This window comes from Aquarana catesbeiana, linkage group LG06 (assembly GCF_042186555.1).
Source record: "Aquarana catesbeiana isolate 2022-GZ linkage group LG06, ASM4218655v1, whole genome shotgun sequence".
Taxonomy (NCBI): domain Eukaryota; kingdom Metazoa; phylum Chordata; class Amphibia; order Anura; family Ranidae; genus Aquarana; species Aquarana catesbeiana.
Genome location: NC_133329.1, coordinates 28,116,747 through 28,141,973, shown reverse-complemented (window position 1 = coordinate 28,141,973; position 25,227 = coordinate 28,116,747). Strand labels below are relative to the sequence as shown.

Below are 25,227 nucleotides of genomic sequence, written 5' to 3'. Positions count from 1 at the left end.
TTAAACATGCCTATTTAACACAAAAAGGCTATTTGTACTGTCTATACCAAAAATTGTATTCCTAAAATATTTTGGTTTGTTCAAAAACCCTTTTCTAACGCACATGTGAATGTGCACAGAGTAAAATTTTTAAGACACAACAATGTGTGGCTTCTTCTTTCAGTTTTTGGAGTAAGTTGTTGTTAACAGTGACAATGGGGGTTATTTCCTAAAAGCAAATCCACTTTGCACTAGAAGTGCACTTTCAGTGCAGTTTCAAGTGCACTTTTGCAGTGCACTTATTGTGCAAAGTGGATTTTCCTTTATTAAATAACGCCCACAGTGCTTTATAATTTGCCACAATCATGCCATTTTCGTGACTCTGCAAAATTCATTCATGGTGCTGAAAATGATGTATACAGTATTTATAACAATAATGCATTACATACATTAACAACAAAAACAAGGTGTGTGTGTGTAGCAGACCCACAACATAATAGTTTGCTGAACAAGAGATTGTCACCTCATGTATCAAATAAATTACGTTTGCACTATTGAAGAAAGTGTCAAAAAATAAAAGCCCATTGGAAAACCTAGGAGACAGCTAAAAGAAACACAAGCAGTAAATCAAAGCAAATATTTCAGTTTAAATAAAAAAAATGTATTTTTAAAATATTTATTAAATATTTTCTGGCATATCAATGGCCCCCCTACCCGCAAAGTACTCCATATATTTTATACAGACCTCGCGTGCGCTTTGGGGGGTAAGCACTGAAAAACAGATACAAACCCACAGGCACAAACTGAAGAGCAGGAACGATCGGAAAAGCATGAGGCTGAAAAGCGCGAATCGTCTCTCACCAAACTTCTACTAACACGAGATTAGCAGAAGGAGCCCAAAGGGTGGCGTACTTGGTATTGAACTTCCCTTTTCTAGTGCCGTCGTACGTGTTTTAATCACTGCGTTCTTGTGTATGGGGCATAAGAGTGTATGATCTAAGATTTCTTGTTGAAATCTGGTAACTAGTGATGAGATTCAGGTTCACTGCCCATGGGTGCAAGGAAAATCCTTCAAGTTCAAACTTTGTCAGCATAATCCTTTGTAACCATGATGCACTGCATGAAATTGAAAATAGGTCAGATGACTTATAAGGTCCAATAATGGGACTTTGCTATGTGTACTCCCCTCACTATGAAAGGGTGGGTTCCCAGCAGCCCTTTTTCAGTGTATGTTGGAGTAGTTTAGGAAGAGCTGACAGTCTGTGTAGGGAGAGTTAGTTGCTATAATATGCTATGCTGCAATAAATTAATGTTGTTTGCAGTGTGGTGGGCTATACAGTCTAATTTCCTGCCCCCATCCCTCTCCTGTGTTCACACTTCACTGACCCAACAGCCCATTTTAGGACTACCTGTTTGTTCGTGTCCACAACAAATATAGTTGCTGATTAGCTGCTGAGCCCCCCTTGCAGTAATTTTTGTTGATGTCTTAGTGAGTTTTTTTTCTTTTATTTGATGTCTATCCATATTTTTTTAATTATTATTTTTTTGTTTGCAACATCAAAATATTGGTTGGGGTTTAACATATCAGGGTCTATTTTCTTTTGGGGAGGTATATTATTTTCTGTTTTTAGGCCTTTTTTTTATTTCAGTTACTTGGTAAACCCTTCTATGATGGGCCTATAATAGGCACTGAACACTATACACTGTGGGGGTCATTAACTATAGTGCCAGGAAGTACTGGGCACTATGGCAAATAATAGCTCCCATTTTAGCCAAATAAAATACAACAGGCGAATGTGCGAATGACAATTAGCACTATTTGTGAGAAACACACGTTAGTAAATTATAAGTCGGCGCTAATTAGCGCTTCTGTGTATATGCAAATGCCAATTCCTATCAAGTTGTTATATAGTACTGCACTGTAACCATGATCCATGTATGTGAAAGAAACATTTTTATGTGAGATGTGCTCTACCTCGTGTGCATCTATTGATGTATACTGCAATTACAACTCCTGGCAAAAATTATGGAATCACTAGTCCCTGAGGATGTTCCTTCAGTTGTTTATTGTTGTAGAAAAAAAGCAGATCACAGACATGGCCAAAAACTAAAGGCATTTCAAATGGCAACTTTCTGGCTTTAAGAAACACTAAAAGAAATCAAGAAAAATAATTGTGGTGGCCACTGGCCAGTAACAGTTAGATTTATAGAACAAGCACAGGGAATAAATTATGGAATCACTCAACTCTGAGGAAAAAATTATGGAATCATGAAAAACAAACAAATAAAATAACACTCCAACACATCACTAGTACTTTGTTGCACCACCTCTGGCTTTTATAACTGCTTGCAGTCTCTGAGGCATTGACTTAATGAGTGATAAACAGAACTCTTCATCTCTGATTGCTGTTGCCAAATCATCTTTGCAGGTTGGAGCCTTGTCATGGACCATTTTCTTTAACTTCCACCACAGATTTTCAATTGGATTGAGATCCGGACTGTTTGCAGGCCACGACATTGACCTTATGTGTCTTTCTTCAAGGAATTTTTTCACAGTTTTTGCTCTATGGCAAGATGCATTATCATCTTGATAAATGATTTCATCATCCCCAAACATCCTTTCAATAGACAGGATAAGAAAAGTGTCCAAAATTTCAATGTAAACCTGTGTATTTATTGAAGATTTAATGACAGCCGTCTCCCCAGTGCCTTTACCTGACATGCAGCCCCATATCATAATTGACTGTGGAAATTTGCATGTTTTCTTCAGACAGTCGTCTGCATAAATCTCATTGGAACGGCACCAAACAAAAGTTCCAGCATCATCACCTTGCCCAATGCAGATTGGAGATTCATCACTGAATATGACTTTCATCCAATCATCCACAGTGCACGATTTCCTTTCCTTAGTCCATTGTAACCTTGTTTTTTTTGTGTTTAGGTGTTAGAGATGGCTTTCTTTTAGCTTTTCTGTATGTAAATCCCATTTCCTTTAGGCGGTTTCTTACAGTTCGGTCACAGATATTGACTCCAGTTTCCTCCCATTTGTTCCTCATTTGTTTTGTTGTACATTTTCTGTTTTCAAGGCATATTGCTTTAAGTTTTCTGTCTCGACGCTTTGATGTCTTCCTTGGTCTACCAGTATGCTTGCCTTTAACCACCTTCCCATGTTTGTATTTGGTCCATGTTTTAGACACAGCCGACTGTGAACAACCAACATCTTGTGCAACACTGCGTGATGATTTACCCTCTTTACCTACATACTAACAAGCAGATTTAATCTGATGCAGGTGTTAGTGTTTGTAATGAAAATTTACAGGGTGATTCCATAATTTTTTCCTCAGAATTGAGTGATTCCATAATTTATTCCCAGTGCTTGTTCTATAAATCTAATGCCCCGTACACACAGTCGGATTTTCTGACGGAAAATGTGTGATAGGACCTTGTTGTCGGAAATTCCGACCGTGTGTGGGCTCCATCACACATTTTCCATCGGATTTTCCGACACACAAAGTTTGAGAGCAGGCTATAAAATTTTCCGACCACAAAATCTGTTGTCGGAAATTCCGATCGTGTGTACACAAATCCGACGGACAAATTGCCACGCATGCTCAGAATAAATTAAGGGATAAAAGCTATTGGCCACTGCCCCGTTTATAGTCCCGACGTACGTGTTTTACGTTTCTGCGTTCAGAACGATCGGATTTTCCGACAACTTTGTGTGACCGTGTGTATGCAAGACAAGTTTGAGCCAACATCCGTCGGAAAAAATCCTAGGATTTTGTTGTCGGAATGTCTGATCAAAGTCCGACTGTGTGTACGGGGCATAACTGTTACTGGCCACCACAATTATTTTTCTTGATTTCTTTTAGTGTTTCTTAAAGCCAGAAAGTTGCCATTTGAAATGCCTTTAGTTTTTGGCCATGTCTGTGATCTGCTTTTTTTCTACAACAATAAACAACTGAAGGAACATCCTCAGGGACTGGTGATTCCATAATTGTTGCCAGGGGTTGTAGTATTCCTAGTTTTTTGCCTTCTTTTGCTAACAAATGCAGTGATGAATGATTATTACATAGTAATGTCTGCTATTCTGTAAAGTTACCTGTATTAAACATTTAGGTTACCTATTTGTTGTATGTTGTTTTTTATTTTTTAATTTAGGTGACTATAAAGCGGTAATTATTTATGTTCATTCTTTAATCATACTACACTATTATGCAGGTCTCGTACTTAGCACAATGGCTTAGTGGTCTGCTCAGATGTCTCCACAGCACTCACGGTACAAGTTCAAATACCATTCACCAGCTGTGTTTATTTTTTCAGTGCACAAGCGAATTAAAATAAACAAACAAAAAAATGTAATCTGCCCATTAGTTAGTGTGTGGTGTTTGGAATGTCACACCATAATAGTATTGAATACTTACATATCATTGCATGCATTTGAAGAGTTAATATAATAGAATCAGCCAAATTTAAAGTGCATTGGCTAATTGGCATTCACCTATTTTCAGCATATGCTGCTTTGGCTAATTGGTTAATAGTCATTTGCCTTTTTTCACCAATTCAATCTTTTAGTATTTCTCTGTGGGATTTGAACCCATGAGTTCATCAAGGTAGAAGTGCTGACCACTAGCCTATTGGGCGTAGCACAGTCATACATAGAAAATACATTCAATAGTGTTTGATGTTTCTTCTCCCCGAGCTGTCTCTCCTGCTGCTGCCATCATCTTCTGATGTGTTCTTCCGCACAGCCGGTTACCCACTAATAAAAAAAAGCCGCTCTTCTTGTGGCGGTCTTCTGTGGCCATCCGATAATGTCACCCGGAGAGTCTGCTCCATGGCTATGTAAGAGACGCCACACAGCGGAGGAAGACTGCCACGGAAGAAGAGCAGCTTTTTTTATTAGCGGTGCAAAGAACACAGCAGATGGAGAAGATGGCGGTGGCAGGAGAGACGGCTCTGGGAGAATACAGTTTGGGGATAAGATGGAGGAGGGAGAGACAGCGTCTGGAGAAGATGGCTCAGGGAAGAAGACAGCTGGGAGCTATTTTACAATAAAGGACTTGTCAAAAACCGGCTATTGATTTTTTTACATTTCATTGCTTTTTTTGGTGAATGGGTAGGGGTAAAATGTACCCCATACCTATTCACATAGGGGGGGCAGGATCTGGGAGCCCCCTTGTTAAAGGGGGCTTCCAGATTCTGATAAACCCCCTGCCCGCAGACCGACAACCACCAACCAGGGTTTGTCGGGAAGAGGCCCTTCTTCCCATCAACATGGGGAAAAGGTGCTTTGGGGCATGTGGCCTGGTAAGGTTCAGAAGGGGAGGGTGCTCGCTTGTCCCCCCCTATCCTGACCTCCAGGGTGCATGCTCGGATAAGGATCTGGTATGGATTTTGGGGGGGCCCACATCAAATTTATTTTACATTTTGGTGTGGGGTTCCCCTTAAAGTCCATATCGAAGGGCCTGTTATGTACTGGGGGGGGACCCTACAACATTTTTTTTTCTTGAATTTTGGAATTTCATACCATAATATTATTGAATAAGTATATACCATTGCATGCATTTGAAGAGTTAAAATAGGGAATGAACCAAGCTGATGTGCATTGGCTAAGTATGCTTCTGAGTACAATGCACACTTCCAGGAGGTGATGCTGTTAGTGGGATTTGAACACATGGCTTGAACCTTTGGGGGCAGCAGGGTATACCACTATGCTACAGAGCTGAGCACATACCTACAGAGAAAATACATTTACTAATGTTTGATTCTGTACAATAATGTTTTGCATTTCAGGTATTATTATTATTATTATTATTATTATTATACAGGCTCTGGAGAAGTCCTGAAGGCGAGCATGGGATGAGGTGTCAAGGGAGTTTGAGAGCAGGAGGTCTTGGGAAGAGCGAAGAGAACGATTAGGTTGGTATTTTGTGACTAGGTTAGAGATGTAGCTGGGGCCCAGGTTGTGGATTGCTTTGTAAGTTATAGTTAGTATCTTGAGTTTAATTCGGTGACTGAGTGGCAGCCAATGGATGGATTGGCAGAGGGGTGTAGCAGACGCTGAGCGGTTTGTGAGGTGGATGAGCCTGGCAGCAGCGTTCATGATGGACTGAAGTGGGGATAGCCTATTTAGAGGTAAACCAATGAGGAGGGAGTTGCAGTAGTCAAGGCGGGAGATGACCAGGGAGTGGATTAGAAGCTTTGTGGTGACATTGGTTAGGAAGGGGCATATCTTGGAGATATTGCGGAGATTGAGGCGGCAAGTTTTGGATAGTGATAGAATGTGGGGTCGAAAGGTTAGTTCAGAGTCCAGGATTACACCTAGGACCTTGGCGTGGGGGGATGGGTTGATAGTTGAGCCGTTGATATTGACCGAAAAATCAGGGGAAGTGGCACCTGAGGGAGGAAATATCATAAGCTCAGTTTTGGATAGGTTGAGTTTGAGGAAGTGATGTGACATCCAGGCTGATATGTCTGCTAGTAAGTTGGTAATGCGTGAGGAGACAGATGGAGAGAGCTGGGGGGTGGAGAGATAGATTTGGGTGTCATCAGCATAGAGATGATATTTAAAGCCGTGGGAGGCAATCAACTGACCCAAGGAGGTGGTGTAGATTGAGAAAAGGAGAGGTCCAAGAACAGAACCTTGGGGGACCCCAACGGAGAAAGGAAGAGGAGAGGAGGAAGTAGAGTTGTAAGTGACACTGAAGGAGCGGTGGGATAGGTAGGATGAGAACCAGCAAAGAGTACAGTCACGGAGAGCAAAGGAGTGGAGTTTTTTGAGGAGGAGGGGGTGGGCCACTGTGTCAAAGGCAGCAGATAGATCCAGGAGAAGTAGTACAGAATAGTGTCCACTGGTTTTAGCCATTAGTAGGTCATTTGAGAGTTTAAGGAGAGCAGTTTCCGTGGAGTTTTGAGGGCGAAAACCGGACTGAAGGGGATCAAGAAGTTTATTCATGGTCAGATGGTCGCTTAGTCGGTTGTAGGCCAGTCTTTCAAAAAGTTTGGAGGAGAAGGAGAGTAAGGAGATGGGACATAATTTGTTGAGATTGGTGGGGTCCAGTGAGGGCTTTTTAATATTGTAACACCCATGCTCATGCTGATGTGGCATTGGCTAATAGGCATTTGCCTCTTTTCAGCATATGCTGCTGAGTCTAATGCAAGCTTTCAGTAGGTGATACCATCTGTGTGATTTTCAGCCATTTGAGCACAATTATATTGAGAACATACGTTTACTAGTGTTTGATGGTGGGACTACTTTATATTCTATACTTCTAGGTATAATAGTACTCAGCACAGTGACTTAGGCCCCTTTCACACTTGTGCGTCCTGAAAGTTGCAAGATTTTGATGCGACTTTAAGCAATGCCTGTGTAATCTTGAGATCTATGGATGCAGGAGTCGCAGGGAAAGGCACGCAACTTTTCCACAATTTTGCATCAGCAATTTTGCCGCAATTCCAGGGAATGCCTGTGTAAACTTGAGGTCTATGGACCTCAACTCGCATCAAAGTCAGACCAAAGTAGTACAGGGACTACGCTGAAGTCAGTGTTAAATGAAGTCACACGGATTTGAATGGTACACATTGGAAATCATGGGGTATGACTTGTCATGCGACTCTGATGTCCAAAGTCACACAAGTGTGACTCAGCCCGACCCTGCACAGATGTCTAGTGAAATCACATAGGTCCCAACTGTTCTCCTTTAAGAAGGTGTCCTATGCCTACCTACTTTTGCTAATAGGTGTCCCTTATACCCACCTCAAAAAGTTGGGAGGTAAGAAATCGCCCCCTGAAGTTGCCCAAAGTAGTGCAGGAACTACTTTTGGGAATCGTTGTGGCGTCGCACCAATTCGGACAGTTCCATTGCCATCAATAGGCGCCGATTTGGCCTGCAATTTGACATGTCAATTCAGAGCTATGTGAACGTGGGTGAAGTTGCATAGATATTAGAGCTGCACGGTTCTGGCCAAAATGAGAATCACAATTTTTTTGCTTAGAATAAAAAGATCACGATTCTCGTAACGTAAAATCTTTCACATTATCCCCCAAAAAATTGGGCTAACTTTTTTTTTTTATTCATTAAAGTAATTTTTTCCAAAAAAAATTGCATTTGAAAGACCGCTGCGCAAATACAGTGTGACATAAAATATTGTAACAACCACCATTTTATTAAAATAGAGAGAGAAAACAAGAAAAACCAACTATAAAGACACCACATCCCATATAATTACTGATAAGGAAGAAAGGGCTTTAGGCATAGAGCCTTGGGACTTTAAAGGTGTCAAAATTCAGGAAATTTAATCCAGATAAAGATTTGAATAAAAAGGAATGTTATTATTACAATTATTTAAAAAAGCCTATTAAAAGCCACATACAGTACAGAAATTTCCAAAAGATTTGTTTATAAAATACAACAACAATTTATGATACAGATACCACTTGTTTTCTCAACATGTTTCGCTCTGTGGAGCTTCTTCAGGAGACCGTGTGGTACTATTAATAAAACTGAAATTTACATAAAAGAAAAAGAAATAATCAATATAGTACAAGGTGGTTTTTAAACAGATATTCATAATAAAGAGAACTCTAATGTAAAATATGAGCCGTATTACAGATTTATAAGGTATTGCATGAAAACATGTGAGTCTGTGTTATATATTTCAATTGTTCATGTTGATTTAGTGTTTAGTTTATAAGCTAAACTATAACAAAAGTTATGAACCTTACCTAAAAAAGATGTATATCAAGAAAGTTACACTTGGAGCAGAAGATCACCAGGTAATGAAAAGGTTAATCCATGGAGTAGCCCTCTCCCATTGTAATCCTGCCTCGCAGATAAACTTGCAGAGGTAATACCTATATAGTCAAAAATTGGCAGTATCCTAACTGAAAAAGACAGGACAAAATGATTGAAAGGATATATTTGTATGGTTAGTAATATCTGATTTTCTCAATAGAGAAATCATTATATTAAGAATACTTAGTTCGTTTTACCTTTGGTATACTTTAAATGGTAGAATCAATATTGGTTACAAAAGACATCCTGAGCGTTAATTTGAACAGGAGCACCGTAGTAGGATGTAAAAAGTAAAAAAACCTTCAATGTAGCAAAGATGTTGGGGGAGATCTGGAGAGGGAGGAATCAGCGTCAGCCTGCACCCAGATCCAGCCCTAAACCGCAAAGGTAACCAAATAAATTTAAATTAGATTAACTTGGCCAATGATGGCAAAGAAGGGGGAGGTGGTGTTGGATATGAAAAATCCGAAAGTTGCAATGCATAGAGCACCTACCTTGCGGAGGTATTGACTGGGATTAGCTGATCCGGGAAGGAGAGATCCTTCCCTCCTTACACTTGGGTGTCCAACAGAGAAATGCTCCGCGGACGTACAGAAGGTGTCACTGCGCATGCGCCCGTGTTAAAGCGGCCGGTGCCAGGAACTGCCTTGATGTGCAGTCATTGATCGCCATATTTCAAATTACTTGTCCTCACATGATGGGAGGGGGGCTGAGGCAACTCAGAAGGAAGAAAACCGGACTGATAAAAGCATCAGTCATGGCTACAATTCTAGAGCTAGCCTAATTGGGCTAATAAATGGATTGGAAAATCTAAAGCACAACGCAGGGAACAACAGAGGCATTTGGAGAGGGGATCATTGATTAGGATCCACATCAGACAAATGCCTGGGTGGCCGTGCAAGTTAAAAAAGAGGCGAACTAGGATAAAGGGAGGGCTACACATGGAGTAAAAAAGAGAAAACTAATAGATTAATTTTTTATATATAGTTTGTAGAAATGTCAGCTAATAATGGCATAAATCAATACTAAATACAATAATACTGAAAGGTGTATTTAAGCCAAGTGAATAATGAAAAATTAATTAATTAAATTATATAGTATACTTGATATACAAAAATATGGCAAGGTAAAAAAAAAAAAAGGGGGGGGGGATTTTTAGAGAAAAGGCTTATAACTCAGGGCATCATTTAAGCCCGGGTCTTTAAGAGCATCTAAATTTGAGATCTATTTGGCCTCTAATTTTATAGCAAAAGAAATGATTTTAACCTGAAACCAACAAATGTCATAAAAAGGTTTAGTGTTTAAGTGGTTAAACTTTCCTCACTTACACAGAATTCTATTTCATTGACAAATTGTTACAAGGTTTCTAGTTAAGTTCACTGATAAAGAATGTTCAAATTCTTGGCAGACTTCCCGGTTTTTCTATTCCTTTCTTTTGAAGGCTGTGGCTTCAGAAGAGGAGAGAGAATTCTTTGCATAGCAAGAATTGTGAAACGCTTTTTTCAAGATTGCAAAGGAGAAAAAAATCACGATGACGATTAATCGTGCAGCTCTAATAAATATGAATGGAAATCAGGGGGGACAACTTTTCATGTGACTCTGAGGTCCAAAGCTGCATGAAAAGTCACCCAAGTGTGAAAGTAACCTAATGCGATTAATTGATAACACCTTTGAATAAGGCCCATTTGCACTTGTGCGACCTTAAAATTGCACAGCTTTGCCATGACTTGAATGAATGTCTGTGTAATCTTGTGGTGTATGGACCTCAAATCGCATCAAAGTCAAACCAAGGTAGTGCCAGGGACGAATTTGCTACACTTTCAGGATGCACAAGTGACAATAGGGCCAAATTCAAAGGTGTTATCCTTAAATCTCATTCACACTGCTGCGACCTGAAAGTCACACTATTTTGCTGCCACTTTGCCGCTGCAACTTGGCCCCAACTTCTGGGAATGCCGGTGTAACATTGTACCCGATATACCTCAAGTCACATGAAAGTCACACCAAAGTAGTACAAGGACTACTTTGAAGTTGGTGCGACGTAAAGTAGCACAGATATGAATGGTTATCATTGAGAATCATGGGGTACAACTTGTCATGCAACTCAGAGGTCCAAATTTGCTGGAAAATTCACCCAACTGTGAAACAAGTCATATATATTTTAATAGAAAGGAGCTCTCATTTATACTTGCATAGTCCTTACTGATTTACATCAGCAGAACAAATGCAGGAAGTGATGTGTGCACATGGGACGGAAGGAAATGTGTGGTGATACCAAACAAATCAGTGAACCCCACCCAAATCCATCTACCACATCCACCCCCACATTGAGTAAGCACAAGTACATATCCTACACTTACCCGGCCAATGAGCAGCACCTCGTCTTTGCTAAAGAGACCTCACCATGTGCACCTAGATGGAGATCCTGACCAGCAAAGGAACTTCCGGGTGCATACAATGACTAATTTCCAGGTCAGAAGGTGAAACCACGCTTTTGAATGCAGCTGTGAATATTTGATCTCAACTACGATTAGTATTTTTATTTTCAGTTATTTCTACATATAATTGAAGGTAAACTTTAGGGAGTTTGATAAGAAATGGTGTCCCTGGGTTAGCAGCAGGTGAATTACAAAGACAAAAGGCCCAGTTTGAGCCCTGGTTCACACTGACAGAGGGAGGAAAGCGTCCAGCTGAACTCACGCAATTCCATTCCTGCATGTCAGACCCAACTGTGGGGGCAACATCAGAGACATTGGTGCAGGTTTCTGCACCGATATCAATACAAATCGCAACAATTACAACAGTGCAATTGCCACCGATTTGACATGTCAAATCACACAAATGTGAACCAGAGCTGACACATTCAAACACTGCCTATCCACCAGCTGAATTCTTTACCTGCAATTCTCCACAGCTCTTATATATAAAGATTCCACCTTTATCACTTACTTGCTGGTGTTCTGAAGCCTAGGTTTACATTGGAGCTATTTGAGAGATCAAATTGCATGACAAGACACAGCCCATTAGCGGCAATGGCACTGTTTCAATCAATGCGACACTGATTTTGCAGCGCCGCACCGATTTGCAAAAGTAGTTCCTGCACTACTTTTGTTGATTTCAGGTGTGACTTCAATAGAAATCTATATGAAGCCACACAGATGTCTATCAAGTAGCACCTGAAATAACGCTGACTAGGGATGAGCCGAACACCCCCCTTGTTCGGTTCGCACCAGAACATGCGAACAGGAAAAAAGTTTGTTCGAACACCAAACACCGTTAAAGTCTATGGGACACGAACATGAATAATCAAAAGTGCTAATTTTAAAGGCTTATATGCAAGTTATTGTCATAAAAAGTGTTTGGGGACCTGGGTCCTGCCCCAGGGGACATGGATCAATGCAAAAAAAAGTTTTAAAAACGTCCGTTTTTTCAGGAGCAGTGATTTTAATAATACTTAAAGTCAAATAATAAAAGTGTAATATCCCTTTAAATTTCATAGCTGGGGGGTGTCTATAGTATGTAAAGGGGCGCATGTTTCCCGTGTTTAGAACAGTCTGACAGCAAAATGACATTTCAAAGAAAAAAAGTAATTTAAAACTACTCGCGGCTATTGCATTGCTGGTCTGACAATACACATAAAAGTTCATTGATAAAAACGGCATGGGAATTCCCCACAGGGGAACCCCGAACCAAAATTTAAAAAAAAAATGACGTGGGGGTCCCCCTAAATTCCATACCAGGCCCTTCAGGTCTGGTAAGGAAATTAAGGGGAACCCCGCGCCAAAATTAAAAAAAAAAAACGGTTTGGGGGTACCCCCAAAGATCCAAAAACGACAATAACTTGCATATAAGCCTTTAAAATTAGCACTTTTGATTTCTCCCATAGACTTTTAAAGAGTGTTCCGCGGCATTCGAATTTGCTGCGAACACCCCAAATTGTTCGCTGTTCGGCAAACTTGCGAACAGCCGATGTTCGAGTCAAACATGAGTTCGACTCGAACTCGAAGCTCATCCCTAACGCTGACCTTGCTACTTTGAAATCGGGCTACTTCAAGTGAAGTAGCCCAATTTTAAAGTAGCATCAATGTGAACCAGGGCAAAGAGACTATGTATTTGTACACCAAAAAAGCCTATAGAAATTATAAGGTATAAAAAGAAGATTGCACTACCCCAAAACCACCACCCCCAAAACTAAAAAAAAGAAAAGAGAGAAAAAAAAACACAACAAACAAGCTCAATAATGTACTTTTATTTTGCCAGCAGACACAAAATTATGTACATTCATTTACTGGCAAAAAAAAATAAAAAATTATACAGGATATATGGCGCTACATTTAGCAAAACATTTAGCAATTGGATTTTAAGGGTCCTGTTCATAGGAGCTTACAATCTAAAATTTTTCTAAACCTTAGAGTGGACACAGCTTTACTTTCAGTGTATAATGGGCAACACATCACATTTTTATCTGCAAGATTATAAAAACATACTTAGTCATTATTCTCACAAAGCATTCCAACATAATATTAAAAAAGGCACTTATTCAATACATAACACCCACTACCAGCCCACAATCCACACCCACATACATTGGTGACCATGTTCTGCTGGAAGCTGCATTTCTGTGTACATGATTAAGCAATAAGCTCAAAGAGTAGAACCAAACCATGTTTGCATGGTCAGACAGGAACAATACACACATAACAGTGACAGCATGGCCACAAAAAGCCACTTTTGATTGAAAAAAAAGCACAAGAATTTCTGCAAACAACCCTAGTTGGCCGTTTGTCAATATGCACAATATCATTCCTTCTCCCCCACAAATCACAGCAAAAAACCTGACCTTCTCAGGCCAAACGAACCCCCTACGGCAGGCCTTTATATAAGAGAGGTTGTATTGTTAGCACACTGACACACCCAATAGAAGTACACGCCCACCAGTATCTTTCAAACTATCTCTTCATGTATGTCTAAAGTGATTGCACCTGATGAGCAGGAACACATAATACTATTTGTAACTGTTAGCCCTTGGCTATGTGCATCAAATCTCCAGCTACAGGACAAAGATTGAAGTCTATTTGCATCCACAAAGCAACAGATTTCTAAGCATATGTACCTGTGCAGTGTAAACCCTACAATTTGAAATGTCCAAGTCCCTGGGCATGATTAGTGCTAACAAACATTGGGGGTTATTTATGAAAGGTAAATCCACTTTGCACTACAAGGGCAAATTACAAGTGCAAAGTGCATTTGGAAGTGCAGTCGCTGTAGATCCAAGAGGGACATGCAAGGAAAATAAAAAACAGCATTTTAGCTTGTACATGATTGGATGATAAACTCAGTTGAGCTTCACTCATTTTAGATCTTCCTCTCAGATCTACAGTGACTGCACTTCCAAGAGCACTTTCAGTGCAATTTCAAGTGCACTTTGCACCTGTAGTTTGCACTTGTAGTGCAAAGTGGATTTGCCTTTCGTAAATAACCCCCATTAACATCAGTCCCTGGCTGCAATGAGCTTCCAATCTAAAGTCCAAAAGTAACTTTCTTACATTAGAGACTATTTTGACAGGAGACAAATAAAATGCCAGCATGTCTTTGGATTGTAGTGAAAAACCCACACAGGGAGAACATATAAACTTCAACACAAGGATTAGCATGTTGGGGAGTTGAACCGGCAACCCCATTGCTGTTAGACAGAAGTGCTACCCACTCAGCCAGCAGGTAACCTCACACATGTTCTCTGCATCTCTGTGGTGTGAACCAGCCCTAAGTCCATAGCCATGCTCAGTGTCACAAGCAATATACAATATATTGGCCTAAGTATTGGGACGCCTGCCTTTAAACGCACATGAACTGTAATGGCATCCCAGTCTTAGTCCATAGGGTTCAATATTGAGTTGGCCCACCCTTTGCAGCTAGAACAGCTTCAACTCTTCTGGGAAGGCCGTCCACAAGGTTTAGGAGTGTGTCTATAGGAATGTTTGATCATTCTTCCAAGTGCATTTGTGAGGTCAGGCACTGATGTTGGATGAGAAGTCTCCACTCTAATTCATCCCCAAGGTGTTCTGTTGTGTTGAGGTCAGGACTCTGTCCAGGCCAGTCAAGTTCCTCCACCCCAAACTCACTCATCCATGTCTTTATGGACCTTGCTTTGTGCACTGGTCCAAATCATTTGGTGGAGGGGGGATTATGATGTGGGGTTGTTTTTCAAGGGTTGGGCTTGGCCTCTTAGTTCCAGCTAAGGGAACTCTTAAGGCATCATCATACCAAGACATTTTGGACAATTTCATGCTACCAACTTTGTGGGAACAGTTTGGGGACGGCCCCTTCCTGTTCCAACATGACTGCACACCAGTGCACAATGCAAGGTCCATAAAGACATGGATCAGCGAGTTTGGGGTGGAGGAACTTGCTTGGCCTGCAAAGAGTCCTGACCTCAACCCGATAGAACACCTTTTGGCTGAATTAGAGTAGAGACTGCGAGCCAGGCCTTCTCATCCAACATCAGTGCCTGGCCTCACAAATGCACTTCTGGAAGAATGGTCAAACATTCCCATAGACACACTAAACCTTGTAGACAGGCTTCCTAGCCTTCCACAAGCTGTTCTAGCTGCAAAGGGTGGGCCAAATCAAATTTTAACCTTACAGACTAAGACTGGGCTGCCATTAAAGGTCATGTGTGTGTAAAGGCAGGCGTCCCAATACTTTTGGCTAGATAGTTTATCTGGCAAGATTTACAAAGATGGTGGAACCCTCCTACACATAAATACTACATTTAGACATAGTTTTAGGACCTGGGAGATGAGACAACTCTACATGAAGCAGAATGTTTGGGATTTGAACCCAGACACACAGGGATACTCAGTAGAAGTTCTAACCTCTAAGCCACAGAGCTGAGACAAAAGAGAACCTCCTACACATAAATACTCATAAATACACATAAATACACAAAAAAACACATAAATACTGCATTTCTTTTGAGAGGTGATGGAATTACTTTACTCAAGAGTTATTCTTTTTGATTTATTCTGTGATATTTGGTGGTTCTTTGTGGGTGAGAGTATAGTGATATTAGTAGTAAATAGTGATATTATCCTTAATTTTTTGGGAATTACATTTTGATTTCTGATGTTGGTACACATATCACATTTTTTGGGCTCAAATTATGAATATTTGGAAATAATAAAAAGCAGGGTAAAGATGGTTGTGAGATGAAGAGTAACAAGTGAAAGTGACAGAGAAAAATATATTTTACCAAAACATCAAAACATTCCACATTGTAGCATTCTTAAAAACAAAATAGATGAGAAAAAACAAAATAGAAGCAACAACGTTGTTGCAAGGAACATTTATTTCAGAGAAAGATACATTTCATTTCAACATTAAAAGTATTTATTGTACCATTAGAAGCAATGGCTGAAACTTGCCTTGGACTATAATAGCGCAAATTTTCATTCTCAAAAACACATTTTAGCCAAGTGCTAATTTTGGTATTTACTATAGCGCCTGGTAAAAAAAGACACTGGAGCTAAAATGACAGCTATTTGCAGGTCTGAGCATGCTCAGTTGTGTTGGCACCTAGTTGTACAAAAACGGGGAATTTTTCACTTTTCAGACTTTTAAAGATATTTCAGTGTAGAAATCACTTTTTCACACAGTTTAAAAGCAGATTATTTTTAAATAATATACCGCATATTTCAGTACCATTTAGGCAATTATATCATGTTTTAAACATTATTTCCATGTGCAATTCTCCAGCTTTTAGCAGAGTAAGGATTTGGGTGCTATTTGGTTTCAGGGAATTATAGTAAATTCGATTTTGGGAGTATTTTCTCACCAGCGCTATAGTGAATACCGTTTTAGCGCTAATTAGCGCTAATAGCGCTAATTAGCACTAATTCGCGCAAATGTGCGCGAATTAGCGCCGCGGCGCTATAGTAAATGACCCCTTTAGGAGATTTTTTTTTTACCTACAGGTAAGCCTTATTATAGGCTTACTTGTAGGTAAAAGTTAAAATTTTGACTATACAACCGCTTTAAGTAGAATATGAATTAGCCATATAGATGTATTCAATATAAAGATGGAATCTTGCCTACCTGAATTGCAAGATAAAACCTATTTTCTTCCAAACACATACCTGAAGCCCATATTTTAAAACTGAAAATATTTGGAAAAAATGGGCATATGGGGAAATGTGGGTGTTCGGATAATATGTAGTTTTAGTTTTAAAAATCTCACAAATGAAACTGGTATGCCACTGACAAATTTTTATGAAGCTGGGACTTTAGCTTTATTTTTTTTTTTACTTTCCTACCCTGTTTCCCCAAAAATAAGACCTAGCGTGATTGTCGGTGATGGCTGCAATATAAGCCCTACCCCCCAAATAAGCCCTACCCTGTTTCTCCGAAAATAAGCCCTACCCTGAAAATAAGACCTACAAGGACTTTAACTAGGGCTTATTTGGGGGGTAGGGCTTATATTGCAGCCATCACCGACAATCACGCTAGGTCTTATTTTAGGGGAAACAGGGTATATATTTTAAATCTGTTGTGGATGCTGCTTTTGCTAGTACATATAGACATAATACCACGTAATAAAAAGTTTAGTTTTGCAGCCAAAACTACCCAATAAGCCTTCTTTTTACGTTAAATGAATCTGATTAGGGTGCTGCTACATTTATGCCAAGTTAAATGTAAAAGTTAAAAAAATCTATTTTTTTACTATTTGATGTTTAAAGGAATCTCCCAAGGTAGTTTAAAGGACTTTTGTGTTTCCTTGTTTCATGTCACTCTCATAGTTGCATTAGAAGAACCCCCTCACTGCTGTATGGTATTTTTTTCCTTTGTTAATTTGCAGAGACCACCTCCCCAATACAACCTTGATAACAAAATGCCTATTAGCCTTTAACTACTTCCTGCCCGTCCTATAGCCGAAAGACTGCTACAGCATGGGCTTAGTTTGCTGGGAGGGCATCCATGGACGTCATTTCTTGATCGTGTCCATGGATGTCCTCCCAGCTGATCACAGAGCGGGATAGAGAGCCAATCACAACGGACCTTTACCACATGATTAGCTGTGTTCAATGACAGCTGATCACAGGATGTAAACACAAGTCGGTTATCGGCTTTTTTTTCCTGACAGTCAGCATGAGGCGAGAAGAAGAAAGCCGATAACCGGCTTGTGTTAAAGGGACATTGGCACTGATAAGCAGGACACTCAATCAGTGCCAACCCGTGCTGCCAATCAGTGTTCATCAGTGCCCACCTATCAGTGCCCATCAGTGCCGCCTCATCAGTGCAGCCTCATCAGTGCACATCAATAAAGGAGAAAAGTTACTAGTTTGCAAAATAATATAACAAACTATGAAAAATGTTTTGTTTTGTTTTGTTTTCAAAATTTTTGGTCTTTTTTTGTTTGTGTGGCAATAAAATAAAAACCCCGGTAGTGATGATTAAATACCACCAAAAGAAAGCTCTATTTGTGTGAAAAAAATTATAGAAATCCCATATGGGTACAGTGTAGCATGATCGCGCAAATGTCATTCAAAAGTGTGAGAGCGCTGAAAACTGAAAATTGGCCTGGGCAGGAAGGGGGTAAAAGTGTCCAGTAGGCAAGTGGTTAAAATGGGCAAAGTTTAAGATTCCCCTCCACATACACTTTAATGGGGTTCACAGATTTCAACTAGGATTCAATGACCCCCCTCCACCAACTGAATCCTGGAAGATTTGTTCATCCTGACTGTCTAGAATAGATCATATGTGGATTACTCTTTGTTGATGTAATGTTTATATAAGCAAACATGTCATTGGTCTCATTATACAGAGAGCAGCAATGCTGAGAGCACGGTTAATCTTTTATATATATATATATCTATGGAGTATTTAGATTTTCTGTTTTTTCACCCATAATCACCTATCAGCTGTGAACAAAAGGGACGTAGCAAAATTTTCCAGATCGCCTCTTTTTAGTAATTTAAAGTGGATGTAAACCTGATTCATGAAATTTGACCTAAGCACATATATCTGTAGTGTTATCTTACTGTATCTCTCTCCAAAGTCCTACGCCCCTTGTCTTTCTGCTGCTCCATTCTTCTGTTATTAGCATGATAACTTCTGACAAGTTCTCTGTCAACTGTGATAAAACCAACCCTGAAATTTGTGTTGGGTGGGTGCTATAAAGATTAGCAGAGAGCTTGTCTTGTCACAGCACAGCTCTGCACATTTGTTCCTCTGCCTATGTGGAGGGGGGGTGGAGGGGGGGGGGCCTTTCCTCCAATCAGCAGTCACACAATGTATACCCAGACTTTACACTCTAACACAATGTGCACTCTATAAAAAATGTAGCAAGCTGAAGAAAGCAGATATACATGTAAAACTTATGTAGGGAGATTTGTTTCCTCTCTGTGTATCATCTGAGGCTGTTCACTTCACTGGGTATATGGAGGGTTTACATCCACTTTAAACTATACAGTGTCAGTTTTTGTGCTTTTTATATTGCAAACTTGTTGAGCTCATTCTGATGTTATTCAGTTATTAAATGATATCATTTTATTAGCTACTTTGGCATTACTGTGGCAGTAACTCTGTACAGCATTACAGGAGATGGTGGAGCTGCAGCATATAACTCAGAAATAATAAAAAATAGAGGAATATACAGTCCTTTGTATAGGGCATAGAGCTTCCAGGATTGTGTGTAAGTAATATTGTAATAAAAAAAGAAACTCACACTTTGTTTTTTCCCTGTTTTAAGGACTCATACCCATCGTGGTCATCACTCGTGAGCGCAACAGAAATCTGCCAGACGTGAAGGAAAAATTCAGGCAGATTGGGGTAGAGAATATGTTTTCACTGGAGAATTACACTGTTGGGGATCATCTGAAAACTCGCGGTAAACACGAGACCATCCTGAAGTGTCTTTATGAGCTCATTAAAGATGTGGAGTTCCGAATGGGAGTGAAAAGAGATCCTATTGCTGAGAAGATGGACAGAAAATGTTTTTTACTCAAATTTATTCATGATAGAGAACAAGAGAAAGCAGTGGAGGAAGCTGTGCAGAAAGCAGTGATGGTAGCTAAACGTAAAGCAACGGAATCTGCAAGACCTCCCTCTCCTGAAAAAAAGAAAAGTTTCCTCGGGTCTTTATTTTCATGGTTTTGAATTAAAAAATAAGACAACAGTAAAGTTAGTAAAGTTAGCCAAATTTTTTTTAATGTTATGACTGCTGGGTTTTTTCAGCCCAACCTGAAAAAGTTAACTTTTTGTAATTAAAGTGGTTGCAAAGACTAAAGGTTTTTTTTTTTTTACCTCAATGCATTCTCTGTATTAAAGTGTTACTAAACCCAGTAATATGAAAATAGTCCCCCCCCCCCAAAGTGCCCACAGCTTATAAATCTTCTTTTTACATTACAAATACTACCACTATATACCTTTTTGAATGATCTGTATACCACGGTTACATCCTAAACTCCACAGCTTCTCCAGTGCTGAGAGATCAGGAAGGAGGAGATTTTAACTTCAGCCTGTGACCTGGCTATCTCTGAGAACAAGAAACTGTTTTTACACAATGCAGAGGATTAACCCCTTAAAGTGGAGTTCCACCCCAAAAAAAAAAAAAAAAAATTGTAAAGTGCTTAAAAAAAATAAATAAATAGGAGAATTTTTTTTTTTTACTCACCTCTAAATGCCTGTTGCTAGGGGGTCCCTCGTAGTCTGCCCCCTTCTGTGCCTGGGCTCTTGATGTCACTTCCCTCAGCGCAGGAAGGGAGATCGCCTCTCCACCCTCCCTCTTGTCAATCATCTGTGACCAGTCCCAGATGATTGCGGGGCCAGTGACAGCGCACGGTGCGGCTCACGCATGCGCAGTGGGTGCCCGGCTGTGAAGCCACAGCCGGGCACCCATAGTTAAAATGCCGGCGCCACCGAGCGGTGGACCCTGGACCCTGGACAGGTAAGTGTCCGATTAAAAGTCAGCAGCTGCAGTATTTGTAGCTGCTGACTTTTAATTTTTTTTTTTTTAATGGGAACCCCACTTTAAGTTTCACAGTAAGTATAACAAGCATGCTATTCTGCATATACAGACTGATTTTACTGTTGTGGGTTTAGTAACACTTTAAGGTAACAAACCTTGTACCTGCAGCCCCCCCCCAAAAAAAAAAATGCTTACCCCCCAATCCACTGTGAACGAGATCAGCAGCTTTCTCCTCTCTCTTTACCCTTACTGGACCTCATGAAAGCAGTGGGAGGCATTGGCTCATGCTTCTGTCAATCAAATCTAGTGATGAGGGTGTAGGGGGCAGGGCTGAGCCCCACTGTGTGTGTCAATAGAAGCACACAGTGTAGCTCTGGATGGACCCCACATGAGTGTCCCCATAGCAATTGACTTGCTATGGGGGTACTAAGAGGGCAGGAAGGCCCAAAAGCAGGAAGTTGCTTTGTGCAAAACCATTGCACAGAGCATGTAAGCATAACATGTTTGTTATTTTAAAAAATGCTTTACAACCACTTAAAGAACAGTACCCCTAACTGCAAAAAAATAAAAAAGTAGCTCCCCGGTTACAATACACACTTTCAATCCAGAGTTGTTCCACAGATAATCTCTTCTCCACAGGATGTCCTCAGTCTTCCAGTTTGAATGACTGACAGCATCACAAAACCCAAAAGTCTGAAAAAAAGACAGTAAATGCAGGATATCATGGCCCCAACTTCTAAAGGGGGCATCACCGTAGGGCCCTTCTTTCACCATTTAAAAGAGAAGTATGGGATTTTTTTATTTTAGAATCATAGTTACCTTGGTGTATGCAGCATCTATCCAATGCTGTATCTGTCCCCAGCCAGCTCAAGGGCTGAGAACTGAATGATCAAACACCGCAGATCACTCGGTTCTCAGAGCTCCCTGAGCAGAGAGCTGTCTGCTCTGCTCCCCACACTCACTGAAATATTAGGCTGTGGAGGGGACGGAAGCGGCCGGCTCAGGCTCCCAGTGGCACTGTGCCAGTCCAGGCAAGTGGGCGGATCTGTGACATAAGCCGACAGTGTGCTTCAGCCCACTGTCTGCTGAAAACGGGTCACAGGAGTGCAGAAGGAATGAGCTTTGGCTGTACTTCTCCTCTAATCCTTTAGAGAGCACCAATGATGTCCTCAAGTTAATGCCATTCTCTGCATCATTGAGGACTGTCTAGCTTGGAGAAGAAGCAAAGAAGAGTAGAGCTAGTGGCCTCATATAACAGCCCTTAGACTTTTGGAAATAGTATAAAAGGCTAAAAAAATAGCAACCTGAGACCTTAAGGGGGAGAGTGGAGCACTGGAGGGTGCAAATACAAGCCCAGCGTTGGGCTTTTAATAGTCCCAGTGGTGCTCATAAAATCAAAGTATTGTTTTGTTTTTTCATCATTATTACGTTAAAGACCCAACATGGTCACACAGAATGCAAAATAAGAGAATAATGGAGTCCACACACATACAACTATAAAAGACTAATGGGGCGTACACACGGTCGGACTTTTCGTCTACAAAAGTCCGACAGCCTGTCCGACAGACTTTCGGCGGACTTGCGGCGGACTTGCGGCAGACTTTCTAACGAACGGACTTGCGGCAGACTTTCTAACGAACGGACTTGCCTACACATGACCACACAAAAGTCCGACGGATTCGTACGTGATGACGTACACCGGACTAAAACAAGAAAGTTGATAGCCAGTAGCCAATAGCTGCCCTAGCGTGGGTTTTTGTCCGTCGGACTAGCACACAGACGAGCGGATTTCGGGGTCCGTCGTAGTTACGACGTAAAGATTTGAAGCATGTTTCAAATCTAAAGTCCGTCGGATTTGAGGCTGAAAAAGTCCGCTGAAAGTCCGAAGAAGCCCACACACGATCGGATTACCAGCCAGCTTTAGTCCGTCGGCGTCCGTTGGACTTTTGTAGACGAAAAGTCCGACCGTGTGTACGCCCCATTAGGGTCTGCTATGATGTGTGGCAGCAAAATCACCTTATATTATCTAGCTGAACTATCTAGTCAACATTATTATTTAATAATTTTAATGAAAATCTTTAGTGCTTTATTGATTTACATATTTTTTACATATGTGTGTTAAAGAGATCAATTTATTGTCAATAATGCTATCAATGTGTGTTAATGTTTATGGCCCCTTTCACACTGATGGACTGATTGGATCCGCCTGTCAGTTTTTCAGGCGGACCCGAACGGACCATCCATTGCTCTCTATGGAGGGGCGGATGTCAATGGACATCTGATCTGATCCTATGTGCTAATAACAGATGGATGGGGATCTATTCCACATCTATCTGGTGGATCGGATCGGGTGACAGTCAGATGGAAACGGACAGGCGACCTGTTTCTATCTGACAGCCCATAGAGGAGAGCGGGCTGTGTCTATGTCAATGTCTGCTCTGCATCAGTGGAGAGGACACAGACCTGTAATCCACCTGCTCAGTGGGAATCAGTGGAGAGATCCCCCGCTGGCAGACTCCGCCAGTGTGAAGGGGCCTTAAACCTTGTTTCTATAGTTAGTGCTTAATTAATACAGTCACTGAGCAATTTATTAGGAACACCTGTACACTTGGTTGTTCATGCAATTATATAATCAAGCCAATCTCATGGCAGCAATGCAAAGCATAACATCATACAGATACAGGTCAGGAGCTTGAGTTGATGTTCACAGAAAACATGAATGGGGAAAAATTTTTATTTTGACTGTAGCATGATTATTGGTGCCATCATCACCTTGTTGATGGGAAAGGTCAATGGGCAGGTTGGTTAGAGCTGACAGAAAGGATACAGTAACACAGATAACCGATCTTTATAACTATAAGAATCTCAGAATGCACAGAATATGTACCCTGTTGGTGGATGGTCTACAAAAGCAGAAGACCATGTTGAGTTCCTATCAGCCAATAACAGAAAGATGAGGCTGCAGGGGGCTCAAAATGTAGAATGGTCTGATGGATCTCAGGTTCTGCTAAGACACACAGATGGTAGGCCAGTCAACAGATCTGAATTCAGTAAAATATCTTTAGGATGTGGTAGAATAGGAAATTCACAGCTGACAAATCTGCAAAAATTGTGTGATGCAATCACTGAACATGGAGCAGAATGTTTAAGGATTATTGATCAATAAGGAGACGGGAGCGATATGTCACCCTGATTCCCCTATCCCCCCACTTGCAAGCATGAAGACATTTGCACACACCCCTCCCTACCCTCTGTATGCTACCCTCTTATCCCCCTTCCGTTACTCTACAGTTGCTTTCACATAGTCCCTGAACCTTATCTAGTTATGCCAACCTAAATCTCATCTTCACTGATAAAGTGGTTATTATTAAGTATTCCCACATCCTACATGGATCAAAAGGATAATCTACTGAAGCATTATTCAGTCGCTATTGTAACACACCTGGGTGGGCTCGTAGCGCAATGCTCTGCTACCTCGAGACCACCCTATTTTGAAGCCTATTAGAGCCTCTGGCTCTAATCAGGTGCTTCGAAAAACTCTCCCCCCATTGGGATACAAACGTTCAGAGTCCTGCGTGGAGACCAGATGCATAGATAGGGGGGCGGACATGGATAGGGGGTGGCGCCCGTGTTCCCTTAATGGATGGGCCACCGCTTGTTTCTACTACTCATATTCTTAGCCTTCTACCTAACATTCACCAGGTTTTGCTCAGAAAGTTTTTTCTTTCCTTGTTCCCACATTTTTATGCTGACTACTGTGAGAAGCAGGTTTCAGGTAGCTTCAAGTTACTTGTTCTAAGTTTTATTCTTATGTACCATTGGAAGTTGTGTATGTGACTCTTCAAACCTCGCTGTATTGTTTTTATTTCTTGGTAAAACCCAATAAAATTCTTGGAAAAGAAAAAAATGTTTAAGGAATGTGGAATCCATGCCACAAAGAATTGGGGAAGGCCTCACCCTGTTCTTGTACAGTGTTCCTAGTAAATTGCTCAGGGAATATACTCTATGTACATGGGAGTGGGCTCTCTTTGATGCTCATTTTTACAATGGAAGTTTTGTAGTTTGTGCCGCCATTGAAAACATTACTTTGCCTTTGTGATTGATATCTTATCTCAGATAGCAACTGATTGCAGATTGAGTTCTTGTTTCCTTACTAATCTAAAAAATACGACATTTATTAAATAAAATATGTTTGTAAAATGTGAAAGTCAAATTACTTCACTTTGGAAAGGTACGGGAAAGGATTATAACCCCTGTCAGAATTTGATTATTATAGTAGAAAATAATAAAGTGGTTGTCAACTCTTACATATACCCAGTGAAGTGATTGACCTCAGGTGATACACAAAGATGAAGCAGACAAAGAACCTCCTGCACTTGAAAGTGGTACTCAGATGCTACAGGCTATGAATTCATTGGTCCCATCTTGTCTCCCAAGGAAATGCCACGCTTCACTGCCCTCCTAAGACTGATTCTGCCTCCCAGC

General features: G+C 40.7%; 1 protein-coding gene across 1 annotated transcript in view; it reads left to right on the top strand.

Moving 5' to 3' along the window:
- Positions 1-20,061, top strand: part of LOC141147531 (uncharacterized) — a 128,709-nt gene extending 108,648 nt beyond the window's left edge. Inside the window, exon 4 of the mRNA XM_073634765.1 lies at positions 19,525-20,061. Within this exon, the coding sequence (XP_073490866.1) occupies positions 19,525-19,931 (407 nt within the window). The 3' untranslated portion in view covers positions 19,932-20,061. The remainder of the gene's footprint in view (positions 1-19,524) is intronic.
- The last annotated feature ends 5,166 nt before the right edge of the window (positions 20,062-25,227 follow it).